The sequence below is a fragment of the Pteronotus mesoamericanus genome, unplaced genomic scaffold (genome assembly GCF_021234165.1).
Source record: "Pteronotus mesoamericanus isolate MK-2021 breed Mesoamerican mustached bat unplaced genomic scaffold, CSHL_Meso_final scaffold_174, whole genome shotgun sequence".
In the NCBI taxonomy this organism is placed as follows: domain Eukaryota; kingdom Metazoa; phylum Chordata; class Mammalia; order Chiroptera; family Mormoopidae; genus Pteronotus; species Pteronotus mesoamericanus.
Genome location: NW_026555309.1, coordinates 12,963,833 through 12,979,259, shown reverse-complemented (window position 1 = coordinate 12,979,259; position 15,427 = coordinate 12,963,833). Strand labels below are relative to the sequence as shown.

General features: G+C 35.9%; 1 protein-coding gene across 3 annotated transcripts in view; it reads left to right on the top strand.

The window, feature by feature from the left end:
- The window catches only part of RUNX1T1 (RUNX1 partner transcriptional co-repressor 1), a 142,889-nt gene that overhangs the window by 77,570 nt on the left and 49,892 nt on the right, over positions 1-15,427 (top strand). For all 3 annotated transcript variants that reach the window (XM_054590252.1, XM_054590254.1, XM_054590253.1), the window contains exons 2-4: positions 4,978-5,115; positions 7,260-7,501; positions 10,895-10,984. In XM_054590252.1, the coding sequence (XP_054446227.1) occupies positions 4,978-5,115; positions 7,260-7,501; positions 10,895-10,984 (470 nt within the window). The remainder of the gene's footprint in view (positions 1-4,977; positions 5,116-7,259; positions 7,502-10,894; positions 10,985-15,427) is intronic.

The following is a 15,427-nucleotide window of genomic DNA, read 5'->3' as shown; positions in this document are numbered from 1 at the left end:
TTGCTGACAAAGGAAATGATTAATGTAGCACAGGAGGATCTCCCGCGAGAATTGTGTGCCTGAACAAAATCAGGGCTGTGCAGTAAGGAAGGGGAGAGGAGGGCTGTTGAGCAGGAACCCAGCGGTGTCAGTACATAAGTAAAGAACATATTTTTTATTCTGTTCACAGTGGCATACTCCAAAATGTTTATAATCAGGGAATATGTACAATCAGATTAGTGTTTCAGAAATAATAATCTTAACAAAATACCTATGATAAAACATGAGGTAACAACAGGTCATTCTTACACTTGCCTAAAACCACATAATAAGTTAGTTGCAGAGTTGAACCGAATTTTAGGTCTCTAGTAGTTTCCCTTATTACCCACATTCCATTGTTTCCTTAGGTATTTATATGCTGTTGATGGTTATGTATTTGTCTTTTGCCATGAAATTAGAGTTGGCGTCATTGAACTGAATATGATACAGGAAATGGACATGTAAAAGTTAGGAATGTGACCATTCTTCTTATGATTACATTTAATTTTTACATGGCTCCTAAGGAGGCGTTTATAAAAATTTCCATCAAGTTGCTTATTATTTCTACTGATTGGGGTATTTGGGTGTATAATTACATATATGTACATATCTGTTGTACATGTGGGCTGTGGTAAATCATACAAGAGAGTCAGAAGAAGTATGATGTGGTTGGTGCCTAGGGCCACTGGGGAAAGCTGTAAGATAATGTGGTAGTGAAGACTGGGTAAGATGGGACAGACAGGTCCTTTTAGATGAAGGAAATTACAGCATGGAAAAGAAAGGCAGAAAAACCCAGGAATACCAAAATGCCCTGCATATCTAGGGAATATTCTCAGGGTAAAGAGATTGGAAATGAAGCCGTGAATGGATCATGGAGAGGAGGCACGAGAGAATGAAGCTCACACATATTAGTGCCCAACGTATACAGTAGGCACTGCACGGCCTCTCAGGAGGTAGAGAGGGTTGCATTCCCATTTTTCTGAGGGACTGAGGTGCAGCATAACCACCTTGCCTGAGGACTCACTACTAATTGTTTAGTCTACATTCAAAACCTAGAAATTCTCCTATTATGCCAAATATCCTTCCCCTGTATAATTTCATCATGTTTTAGGTGTTAGCATTTCACTTTTATTCTTGGACATCTGAGCAGGAATGAACATTACCAGAAGTGCTCATCAGGGAAATAAGATGGTAGCATTATGGAGACTGAATGGCCACCATTCTGAGTCTGCGTTAGTCTCCTGTAACATCTCACACCCAGACAGTGAAGCCACTAAGGGACTGTATTGTAAGAACTGTATTTGCCAGAGAAATAAAAATACAATTCTGTACCCAATGTTCTTCCCCCATAACTGCCTCCTCCTTTTCATTAGTAGGACCTTGGTCTTGTTTGGGATCACTCCTCTTTAGTGCATACCTTCTAGCTTTCTTAATTAACACTTATTCAAAGAAGACTAACTCTGGACTGAGTACTAATTGACCAAGAAGTTCCTCAATCTCTAACACCTCTGACACATAGTCTATTATCATCGACGTGATTAACTCTGATAGAAAAAGATGTACCATCTACCAATAGTGAACTTTGTGTCTTTTTACAGTACTCATCTCTAGAGTGGTATGTAAACAGTGAAAATGTAGAATGCCTGTTCTTTCTACTTTAAAAACATGTCTGGAACTATTTGAACTAACTAAAAGTAAAGTAAGTGCCACAGCAGATTATGGCATACTTTTTCCTTTTACTTAAAAAAAAAAAGGAAATGGAAAACATACCACTTCTAGATGACCCTGACGTTGAAATGATATCCGTAATGTATTTATATATGCCGCACTTTCTTCCATGCTTCAGCCATCTTTAGTACATATGTGTTGGATATTTGCCACGTAAGTTGAAATGTTATCACATATGGCAAATCTTGTTTAGAACTGGTGTGAATCATTAAGGTAAAGGTAGAGTTAGTCCTTTTGATTATACATACCTTGCTGATCTGATGGAAATTGTTTCTCTTTTTTATTTCATCCTTTTGTGTCAATCTTTCAATAAGTGTCAGCATTCTCCTATGGCAACTAAAAATAGAAATTATGCACAGGAACAATGTAATTTTCATGAACTTAAAAATTACATAAGAAATATAACAGTATTGGTTTTACTGTATCTTCTAATTTGAAATGGAGTGAAATGCTTCTGTGGTTAAATCAGCTCTTTTGCTGTTTGTTATAAAAGTTTCAAGAATATATATTTCAAAAAAAATTTTTTAATTCAAAACAAATGCAGCAGAACTCAGCATACTTGAAACACATTTTCTGAATTTATTTTAAGTCTTTTTACTCCAGAGAGTTTTGTGTGTGTGTAAGGGTTAGGCCTGGCTGGTTATTTCACCATCTATCTCCATCCTGGATTGATTGCACTGAACAGCCCAGAATGAGTTACATATGGTCCCACTTTGTCTAAGTTTGTAGGACCTCTGGGTTGGAACTCCATTTGATCACAGTAAAACTAACCATCTCAGAAATTTGGCTAATGTCAAAATCTTAAAGATCTGCATATATTCCAGTGAGAATGTATATGTATGTTCCTGTTAGAAATTGCGATGCTGTGCTTTGCATTGGCTCAGTTTTACCATTCCTAAAATATATAGAGATGACGTTTCAAGAACTTAAAATCATTTTTCTGCCTTTGATGATGATTATGGTGATGAGGATGATGATTTTCTGGATAGGAATTATGTTACAAATATGGACCAAGATATGTATTCAAAATATTTTCAAATCAAAATCATGATATATCAAAAATTTTTCTAAAACTGGACAGATTATATTTTTCTATATAAAGATTATCTAAAGCCTGAAAAGGAAACCCATTGTCATCTTTGTGGGTTATTCCTTTTTTGTTTATTTTTTCTATTTAAAAAACTAAAGAAAATGGGTCTAAGGTATGTTTTCAAGTTTAGATATTGCTCAAGAACTATGTCAAGGTAAGTAAGGTGGGAGCTGTGTCCTCTAAGGCTCAGCTTTTAGCTCTCGAGGTAAACAAATCTGTCCAGAGTACATTTCTCTCCCTTTAGGCTCTTTCTCTCTCTTTTGGTCTTTCCTCTCTTTCATTATTCCCACTTCCCCATCCCCCTCCCACTCTTCCTTTCTCTGTCTGTGCAACTACGTGCTTCAATCTGTGTATCTGGACTGGCTTCTCTAACAGTTCAGCGTGAGTGTTAGCAGAATGAAAACCAGATGGACCAGCAGTTCCCACTGTTATCTCCCAGCTGACTCTGGCAAACCTCCCCTTCTCCCTCCTTCCTTGGCATGACAGAAATATTTGCCTTTATTTAGGGTGACTTGTATTAGCTGCTGTACCTCTTCCCTCAGTTGCAACATAAGTGGAAAGCTGTTTAGTCCCTTGTTGCTGAGGTTGGTTGAGGTGAGTAGATTGCCATGAATTTAACTATTGAAGAAGTGGTTTTAAACCCTCCTAACTTCTGTATTTTTCTAAAATAATTGGTTTACTGATACTGGTTTTTGAATGATCTGGAATAGTAATAGAAACACAATTTTTAACAATAATTGATAAAGGCGGACATGCTCTCCATCTGCCTTTACCATCATCTCACGCAGAACACTTAATTCACTACGGGGACATTACTGTTTAACTAGCAGTTAGAGCTTAACACATAGAGACCCTGATACAGGCAACTCGATCATCTTGCAAAATGCTCTTATGAGAATGAGTAATGATGATTTGCAATCTTTTATTACGCCTTCCTTGATATCACATCAACATTATTTTACCTTTTAAATGTTGTGTTCTGTTGCAACCCAAGTTTTATGAAACTGCTTTGAATAAAGGTGAGGTAGTTTTGGAATGTGATAGTAGTAGTAGTTTTGGCTTTTCATTTTCTTTGAATAATTTACTTTTAAGTTATTTTTGAGTAATTAACTCTGTACTCATATGGTTATAATATTTTTAAAAACCCAATCTTTATTAATAATCTTTGTTACTTTTCAAAAAGTTAAAGTGGGAAATATCTGTTTAAGGTTGCAAGAAGTACCTCAAACATGTTTGGGGGGTGTGGGTGTGCGTGCACACGCCCATCTATACGTATGTCTGTGGGAAAATGGATCTAAAGAAACAAACAAAAACTACTTTTTTTTTTTTTTTTTTACTGGAGATTTGATAGGGGAAAGCATATTTAGAAGAAAACAGTCCTGAGTGCAAATGTCCATTATTGATTAATCAGAAAATTTTTCCATATCTATCATGTACTCATGAAAAAATATAAGGAGGGTCCTTTTAAATTCTTAATTTAGGATTTTTCTATTCTTCCTCTGCCTGAGAGTATTAATTGAAATATTGGTCTCCTGTTTTTAAAGGGGCGGGTCTTAAACTCACAAATTTTTAGTAAATAATAGCTCAACTTAATTGTTGTGATATACAACATTTATGTAGTGGTGATTTTTCAACCCAAGGCAGAAAAAAATTGAAGTGAGACGTATGTCCTGGATATACAACCTGCTTCATCTGAAAGGCCAGGAAACTAAGTATGGAAAAGGGATGACAGGTGTCACAAAAATCGCCGAACGCTGGCTCCCGCTAATATCTCCCAGCATCACAGAACTTCAGATTTGAGTTCTTACTAGGCTGTCCGAAGGGTTCATTACCACCTAACTTCCTCATCTATTTTTGTAACTCTTGCTAATGTTGGCTTCTGCTTTGAGGGAAGTTGCATTGTTGCCTCTAACACTACCAAGGTAGCATTAGCTCAAGTTACAAATGAAGTCCTGCCATCTGTGCTACACCTTCTTAAGTGGAGCTTGGATAATAAAGTCCTCATTTAAACGTTAGTAGATAAGCCTGTTTTATTGGTAGATGTTGAATTTCTTCTGCTTACTTGCTTGTAAAAAAGATGAACCCCACTTAAAAAACTGAGGTGCTTAAGAAAGTAACATGCTCCTGGTGGCATCCTCCAGATCGGACTGAGAAGCACTCCACGATGCCAGACTCACCTGTGGATGTGAAGACTCCATCTAGGCTGACACCTCCCACGATGCCACCACCCCCAACAACTCAAGGAGCCCCGAGAACCAGTTCATTTACACCAACAACATGTGAGTACAGGCACTTCTACATTTTGAAGTTTAAATTACATTTTGTATGTAAATAAAAATTGAGAGAAAAGAAGATCCAGCATCAATGAATTATGCAGAGATGAAGCAAAAGAAAAAAAAATCATTTGTTCGCCACTGAGTAGGGATTGAGTACAGATGTGTCATATCTTAGGTATAATTTGTAAGACTGCCAATATTTGCCTGCCTTTTTGTGATTGCTTCAGAAATGTAGTTTACTATGATCTCAGCGAATGAAGAACACATTTGGTCTGTAACTCGAGATGTTACCACTATAACTTTTAATTCAACCCAATGTGGAGCTCCTTATTTTAGTTTGTTCATTTTGACTTGGAACATGTTAATAATTATTTCCAGGTTACATCTGATCTTCTAATACTCTTTTCTTCTATTACTTACAAATCATGTTAAAATCTTTATTTTTAGGTTAAAAATGTTAAAAAATCTAACGTTTGCATAAAAAAAACACTTTATGCAACAGTTGCATACAGAAAACTCTCTGAAATAAGGAGCCTCTTTCTTTTCTTGCTTTCTGTGTCATCCAGGGAAAGGACAGAAGACTCTGACAGAATCACAACTTCCCTTTCTTTCCTGTATATTGTAGTAGGGGTAGCAAGTAGCTTTGACTTCATCAGTCTCAAAGTTCTGGTTAAAATTGTCATCCAGGATTTGTGAAATGACTAAATGCTATCTGTTGCAGATAATAGTATTTGTAGACCACGTGCTGGTAGATCTATATGAATAAGAAAATAACAGGCAAAAAATAGATTCCTGGGATTAAAAGGGACTGGCAAAATACACACCCCAGGCTGTTCATGCAGTGTTGCATTGCCATTTAAAAGACCTTTCCAAAAGTGTAGGGAGCAGGAGGCTGCAGCAGTGCCAAGTTGTAACCCTGTCATATTTGTTTTGCTGTTATCCAAAGCCTTAGTGATGGGCATATGTCTCCTGCGAGAAGTCCTAGGGAGCTGTCAGTTCTTGACAGGTTGCTTAGGTACTCATTTAGGACAAGAGACCATTTTTTTTTACTATCCTGAAACTTTAAGGATAATGGAGTACTTAAAACATTTTCCAATTATTGTTGGCGATAGTTTATCAAAATTATATTAAAAAATACATTTGGTAAAGATCAATTTGTCCACCTAATTGATTTAGCATAATAAAATCACCATTTTCTTTAGTGAGAAATGTGCAAGTTTTTCTGGCCTACTAGTTATGGATTATCATCTTTTCAAATATTATCAGAAATGAATTTATTGAATTACCACCAACTGTTATTATTGGGGTAGATATGTACCCTTTGAATTTCTTGGAATAACTCCTTGATAATTACCATATACATTTTGGCTTCTTACATAAGATATGCATTTTCCCTAAAGAAGTGATTAAGAAATATGAGGGGGAGAAAATAGCCTTCTAATTGGGTGGTATAAGGTTAAAACTTGAAAGTCCAATTTTTATAAACACAGCTGTCAGTTGTGTGTACAAAACATGATTAAAAATGTTCAGTGATAAATTTAGTCTCCACCAAATGTACACTTTCTCTAGGGGAGCAGCTTAGAAAGAAATAGTCCTGTTATATTGATGTAAGCTGGTGACAAAAGGCTGACATCCAAGCGATGTTTGTTCTGTGTTGGAAACATTTCAGGTGGTTGGCATATGTGCACATGGGAGGCAGGGCTGTCTCTGTGCTGCAGCCGACTCCATTTAGAATCAGCTTCTGTGCAGGATACCCTCATGCAGGGTGAGGAGGAGACTCACTTAATTACAGAATACCTGAGCCCGTGGTGATCCTGCGAAGTCAAAGTGTTTTATAAAAAAGCTCCACCAGTTTTGTTTTAACTTTAAATATATTTTTATTTTTTATTTACAGCATAAGAATTATAGTCAATAATATTATAATAACTATACATGGTGTCAGGTGGGTAGATTTATTGGGGTGATCATTTTGTAAGTTACATAATGTCTAATTACTGGGGTTTTTTTTAACCTGAAACTAAGATAATATTATAGCCAACAGTTTTTAAATGACAAAATCCGCAAGATTTAAAGGGAAGGAAACTTGGTTGTAATTTCTTTGTGCATTTCTCTATAAGTTTTTCTTTCTGATTTTGTGCTCTTGACAGTAACTAATGGCACAAGCCATTCACCCACAGCCTTGAATGGTGCCCCCTCGCCGCCCAACGGCTTTAGCAATGGGCCTTCCTCTTCTTCCTCTTCTTCTCTGGCTAATCAACAGCTGCCCCCAGCCTGTGGCGCCAGGCAACTCAGTAAGCTGAAACGGTTCCTAACTACCCTGCAGCAGTTTGGCAATGACATTTCACCAGAGATAGGAGAGAGAGTTCGCACCCTCGTACTAGGACTGGTGGTAAGCAAATGAAAATCAGCCCAATTTTCTGGGGTTAGAGAGAGAGTGTGTGTTTGGGGGGTGGGGTGGGGAGGTGGAGATTCAAAATACAGTCTTCTTTCTCACAGCTCAGTTCTAATAGTTTCTACTGCTGGAGGCTGTATGAAAATCTCGGTTAATTCTATAGCAAGGTTTCAGTTCTGCCTCATGTGTTGACACCTGCCATGGTTTCTTTTACTCTTTGACTAATAAAGATATAGTTATACAAATTTATTTTTATTTTGGCCATAAATATGTATGCATATATAAAATTCACTAAGTATATAATTCTGGCAAGTCCAGTGCCTTTCAACAATGACAAAATGTTTGTTATGTTAATGATTCACTTAATCTAATTGGGTGCTCTTTTTAACTTAGTTGTTTTAGGGGACTTTTATTATTAGCTTAGATGAACAAAAATTTATAACAAATAACATATTCTTCTTTTATATGTTTTCATTTTTTCAGGGCTAATAACATTAAAAAAATGCTTATTGTGGTAAAACATATATAATATAAAATTTATCATTTTAACCATTTCTAAGTGTACAGTTCACTGTTGTATAACCATCAATGCTATTCATCTCCAGAACTTTTTAGTCACCCAAAACTGAACCTCTGTACCCATAAAAAAAATAACACTTCAAAAATTTATCTCCTCTCAGCCACTGGAACCACTAATTGGTGTTTGGGAAAAAAAATTCTTTGTTTTAGGTAGAATTACTTAAATGATTAGCCTGAGAATAGAAGTGTTGATTTGGGAACATTATAGTATATTCTATGTCACAGTAGAAATGATAACATGTATAATTTTTTAGGGTCCTAAGTCACTTTTGCATTTACCATGACTTCAAATACAAGTAGAGGATTCTCATTTAGGAGGGAGATTTTCCCATAGCAAACTGAGTCATGCAGAAGCTCTGAGTCACATATCGAGTCCTTTTGTCATCCAGGCTTGTAGCGGAACTGAGATTCAGATGATAGGCAGAAGTTTCTTTTTTCTGGAAATAGAGCATTTATTTTTATTATGTGGATTTATCATGGGCAAAGACATTCCAGTTGTGTTTTGTCAAAGAAGTCCCAGAATGAAAAATCTGGGCGAGAGCCTAGTGCAGTAGACATGCTTCAAACCACAGTGTCTCACATGGACAGAGATTTTGCAATTCAATTTTTAAATGTTGTCTCTCTCCTCTGTGCTCTAAGAACAAAAGCTTTCGCATTTGCCACAACCCATCAGCTTCACCTTGTACTCATTCAGGACAGGAAGGTGATTTTGACAGAAGAATGTCAGCATACTGCAGTTACTTTCGTCAAGTCACTTATCTTTTTCCTTTTATTTATTTCCTGAGTTTTGCATAATAGGCTTTTCAACATCTAAATTAGTTAGACCATGGAACCACAAAATAAATCCAAAACAGTCATTGTATTAAGCAAATGGTGTATATGTTGTTACTAGTAAGAGTTTTTCTTTTGACAACTGCTTTATAAATTTGATTATGTCTTTAACAGTGGTTTCCATAACTTTAAATATAGAAAAATTTGATAGCTTTAAGTAGATTTTCCCACATCTTAAGTGACATACTTTTGATGGCAATTCTTTTTAAATGTATTTATTTACCTTAAAACCTTATAGAGGTAAGTTATGGGGAAACATTAATTAATAGTGCTTTCTTTGCAGGTATTAGGCAGGCAGTGAACATTTGCCAAATGAGTGAATGACTAGGTACTGGAGTTTGTTTTGAGCATTGACTACAAGCTTTTACTCATGCCGTTTTATTTACATCTTGGGACCACACTTTGGGGTAGTGATTTTTATACACATTTTATATGTGAGGCTACAAAGGTTTACAGAAGTAAAATATACAAGGCTACCCAAATTGTAGTAACAGGTCTATGATTTGCACCCAGGTAGTAAATCATAATGAATCTCATTATCTGTTATTTAGATAGAGTTAAGAAAAATATTAGTATCTGTTTTAATGTGCAAAACACAACTGGTATGGCTTTAGAAAACAAGCTATAGAAACAAAATGAGGGGAATAGTGAACGGTAAGGAGTCAAATATATTGTGATGTAAGATGATTTGACTTTGGGTTGTGGGCACACAATGCAATGTACAGATCATGTATCATGGAAATGTATACCTGAAACCTATATACTCTTATTAACCCATATCATACCAATAATTTTTTTCCAATAAATTTAATTAACTAAAAATTAAAAAAATTTACTAACTGAAAAAAATAAGAGAAACAAAATGGAAGATTAAAAAGAGTAGACTCCTTAAACTGTATTGTTACAGATAAGAAGCTAGTGTTTATTCATAATTTCATGTTAAGACATTGTGAATTTGGGAGTATAAAAGTTTAGAACTTATTGTCCCATACTTTGTCATAAAAGGAAAAGGAACTGCGCAAAAAAGTGGAGAAACAATATTCTAAATCTATAGGTCACAAATACCCCAATTTTGTTAGACATGAGCATAGTGAAAGGTTTGAAATTGAGACCTAAGTTTATAGCTGTGATTCTGTCTAGGGACTAAGGAAAATGAGCCAAATATAGTTAATTTACTCAACATTTTTATAATAGATTGGTTGTCTGTCAAGTAGATGCTTTCATCAATATACATTACTCATTGCAGGATACTAACTCTGAGTATTTTTGGGCTCAGGGTTTATATGGGATAGTTTAGGAGTGAATTGAGTCATTTTGAAGTCTCTACTGGGTTGAGCAATATATATTGCCTCAATACTAAATAAAATAGCTTTGATAACTGGAAATTTTCTTTTTTACCTTCTATAAGACTCAGTGAATCAGAGAATACCCAAACCTTTTCCTTGGCTTTAATAGCACAATGCACTATCCAGCTAAGCTGTTATCCTGAGAAAAGATGCTCTGGTAGACAAAGAAAGAATGTTACATGAAAGGACAGAGGAAGAATATTCCTACCAGCAGTAACACAGACATGACATGTGGGATGAATTGAGATTCTGACACTTGCCTTTGGCCCATTACGTGATCAGTTGTGCTTTTAAATACATCCAAATGTGTTTGTTTTCCATAAAGGTAATATTAAAATGTTCTTCATACTTGCAGAGACTTCTCTGAAAAAAACTATGCACGTTATTCTCAAAGTGCCATATTTATTGTGTTTCATTTTCAGTTGTTATTTTTAGAGGTGGGTGATACAATAAACTATAATACGTGATATTTTTTTACAAAGTCAGAAAGTTTTATGTGGAAAATACTGCATCCTATATGTGTGTCTGCTGGTTATTACACTGTGTTATAACAGTATTAGTAATTTATTAGTCTCAGTGTTTTTACTATTTACCAAGAGACAAATGTGTTTATAATACATATTTTTTTCCACAGAACTCTACTTTGACAATTGAAGAATTTCATTCCAAACTGCAAGAAGCTACTAACTTCCCACTGCGACCTTTCGTCATCCCATTTTTGAAGGTATTGCACAGCTCACTGGTCTGGAAAGGATTTCAAACCATGTTGTTGCTAGGTCACAACAGTGTTTCTGTTTAGGAGGGAGGGGGTCAGAAATGTAGGGTGCTTTGACTTAGTTTAATGGATGAAAACTATCTGAATATATATGGTTTTATAATCCTTTCTGAATAAGCCTTTTTTATTCCTTTTATCCCAAGGACACTTTCACTGCTTTTAGAGAGAAATGGAGAGAGTAAGGGAGAGAGACAAACATTGATTGGCTGCCTCCCATACGTGTGCCAACTCAGGATCAAACCCACAACCCAGGCATGTGCCCTGACCAAGAATCAAAACTGCAACCTTTTCAGTTATGGGATGACGCTCCAACCAACTGAGCCACACCAGCCAGGGCTGAAGTAGCCTTAAAATTATAATACAGAGTGTTTTGAATAGTTAAGTTGGAAGAAGAGTTGAGAAATCTCTTTGAGTAAAGGTTTTGTTCGTTTTTTTGGTCGTTTGAAATTACAGTTTACATTTTGCTTGTCTTTAGAAATAATAGGACATTGGTTGTGCTTTTTAGTTTTTCAGAGTTTTGGATTTTTTTTTTCCTATGTATTTTTGCAACATACAAAACCTCATCCCTTTTGCCAGTTAAGAAATTGTAAGTGACAGATCCAGGGTATGTCTGTATGAGTGTTGTCTGAGGCAGGTTAGAAGCACTTTTTAATCCTGAGTTTTCCATTTCCTCCAATTACTGCCTCTTCAATAAAGCAACTGGAAAACATAAAAAGAGCGCACAAAAGAAAGAAGGGACATTTTTATTTGATACAGCAGGTGGTTAATTCACTGATGGATACTAAAAGAATTGATAGTTTTGATAGAAAAGCAAATTACTATGGTTACTTTGATTTGGGTGTGTATATTGCTTAGGCTTAGTAGGTTGTCAGTGAAAAACATGTGGAAAAACAAACCCATTTAAAGTAAAATTTTTAAATCATCACCCAAGGATTTGTTTCTTGGTTTTAGAGAGGAAAGGAAGGAGAGAGGGAGGGAGGGAGTGGGGGGGAGGGAGAAAGACAGACAGACAGACACTTCAATGTGAGAGAGAAATGTCGATTGGTTACCTCCCTGACATATGTGTCCCGACTGGGGATTGAACCCTCAACCTAAGTTATGTGCTCTGACTGGTGATCGAACCAGCAATGTTTTGGTGTACGGAAAGATGCTCCAACCAACTGAGCCATCCAGCCAGAGCAGAACAAACTTATTTTTATACTAACAGTAGGCTTTGCAGATTGATTAATGAGAAAGGTTCATCTGCCTTTACCTTTAAAGATCCCTTTCAAAGTGAGCACGCCAAGAAGCCTGTGATTCCATTCTTTGCCAGGGGTGTTTACCTTCCCTTTTGCTTCCTAGAACTCTGTACTTGAGAGACACCAGAAATATAACTGACCAGAGTCCTGTGTGAAATTCCACTTTTTTTTTTTTTAATCAGACACATAAGGTTCAAGTAACTATCCAAAAACCCAGACAGGCTTCTCTGAACTGAGCCCAGATTCAGAACTTTATAAATTGTAAGCCTTTTCTGCTGTTTCTCTTACTGAGGTGAAATGAAATAATTCTGTTCTGATAATATTTACAAACTAATAAATTAGATCTTTGTATATGGGAACTCAGATTTTAATTTTTTTTTTCATTCTTTTCTAATTGTGTATCTAAGCTAACAGGTATGATGTATAAGTATTTCCCTCCAAAATGACTTATACTACAATCATATATTCTTAAAAGCATATTATGTTTGGAACACGTTAGTTGAGTAGAATCTTTGGTTTTCTGAGAGTTGTTTTCTGTAAAGACTTCATCATATGAATGCCATTTCCTGTGCAAATACCACTGGTTTCTTTGCTTACAAGAAAAAAAAGAAGGAAAGAAAGAAAGAAAAGGAATGGGGGGGAAAAAGACTCCTTTCAGGGTCAAGTTGGCAGCCAAAAAAATATTTAAAAGCTTACAAGGACACTTCCATGTTCTTCTATCACCGCTGCACACCATATGGTTACCATATCATTTAGTTGGGATCATTGGAATCAAAGATATAACTTTTTTTTTTCTAATTTTAGTGCTTTTTCTCAAAGGAGACATTAATGACAAAAACCATATGGTTGTGGGAACTCGGGCCTTAATAAGTGCATTCAAACATTGCTCTAACAATATGCATTAAAGTCTTGTTTTCATTAAGCTAATGTAACCCTCAGACCCTCGATTCCATTTTGCATTTATGGAGAAACATTTACTGGAAGGATATTAGACACCATTCTAATTACCTAATCTGGCACCAGAATTAGAGCAAACAAAATTGCTTTGTATTACCATATTTTTTAAATTGGAAGAAGATGTTTATGGAATCACTAAATTAAACTGAGTACCACGTGAAAGCCTCTTGTCTTGTGCCATCCATACATTTAAATTTGAAACTGGAGGCATGCGTGTTTACTATTAATCACTCAGTTGTGTGACAGAGACTGTATTAAACATGAAGTTAGGAATCCCACCAAAATATAGATAAGATGAATTTAAAGAGAACTTTTCAGTGAAAGCAGCTGGTAGATACGACATCTTCTCTTATAAGCATCTTAATTTTTAGACATCAGTTAAAAAGTTTATTTATGCCTTAACCACAGCCATTATTTAACAGTCTTCTTTGCAAAAATATATTTGATCCTGAAACTAAGAAGTTATTATCTATAACACATAGCCAAATAAATGCGTATTTTATAACTTGTCTTCAGGATTACGATTTTATGTATCTTAAAATCAGCTTTTGTACTGAATGTATTAAGGCTGTTTCTGGATGGGAGCCAGGGAATGCTTTGCCAAAACACATCTGCACACAAGATGTCCAGCCTGTGAGTCAATTCTCCTGATTATCATTCAGGAATTTGTCTCTCTGAGCTGGCATAACTATGTTTGCCTGCTTGGTTAAATATTGCTAGCATTCCTGAGAGGAGGAATCTGATTGCTTTTGAAAGGTCTCTGCATGTTCAGATAGAGCTTGTACCTGTGGTCCCAACTGAATCTATTTCATACAGCATGGCAGCAGCCTTGGTTGTAGTGTGCATGGGGGATGGGGTTTATGATACCCCAGGTGCCTCCTCTTGATAAGAAGGCTGAAGATAATATGAAGGAGGTCATGGGACAGTGTTGATTTTTTTTCCCCTCCTTCTCATTATTCTGAATCTCATGCTTTGTTAATAGAGTCCTGAAGATTTTATTTTTGTCTCCTCCTTTATTAGTCCATTCTTGTCCTACTATTTTATATCTTTGGAATTTTTTGAAGGAATCAGGAGTAGAGAGGTTTGCAGCATATTGTTTTGGACAATCTAAATCTCTTTTTTCTTTATCATCTTAAAAAATTGTTATTCTATTACAGTTTTCCCCGTTATTGCCTTCTTTCACCCATCCCACAGTCAGTTCCCACACCATGTCCATGGATCAGCCATACATGTTCTTTCTCTAGTCCCTTTCCCTTCTTTCCACCATTATCTCCCTCCCCCCTTCTCTCTGGCCACTTTCAGTCTGTTCCATGTTTCAATGCCTGTGGTTCTATTTTGTTTGTTAGTTTATTTTGTTCATTAGATTCCTCTTATAGGTGAGATTATGTCGTATTTGTATGTTACCACCTGGCTTATTTCACTTAGCTCAATATTTTCCATTTCCATCCATGCTGCCCCAAAAGGTAGAAGTTCCTTCTTTCTGCTGCGTAGTATTTCACTGTGTAAATGTACAGATGAGTTTTTTGATCCACTCATCTACTGATGGGCACTTAGGCTGTTTCCAGCATTTGGCTATTGTAAATAGAGCTACTATAAACATTTTAAATCTTATACATGTGCCTCAGAATGATTCTTAAAACTTTTAAAATGTTCACATGGAGTTGCTATTTTTTTAATTTTATGGATGGCACAGGATATCTGAGATCTACATTCACTAGGAAAAAAGAGAGTTTAAAAAATATTTGAAAATATATTTATTACTCACATGATCCGCTAGACTAACTACAAAGGGTTTATTTTTAGCATTATTCTGGAGCAGGAAGTTATTTTCATTGCTACATTTTGTGGTATATGCTTATCTTTAGCAAATACCCTATCATTTTATTTATACTTTGTGCAGAAATATGCTTTGGCATTATTATGAGATGGTTCCTTAGTTAACATTTTGGAAGATGGATTTGAGTTTCAAGTCCAGCCTTCATGCCTGTCCCTGATATTCTAGAGGGCCCAAAGATTAAGACAACTGGAACCTCCTGTATTTTCTTCTTGAAATGCTTTTCTTCTTGACAGGTTAGTTAATGTACATGGCACCTGGTTCCTACAAATGAAGTCCTTATGTTGCAAAGAGATGTATGTTCTTGATCTGTCCTCGAATTTGGAGAGTTATGTATTATTGGGGATGAGTGCTGTTCACTCT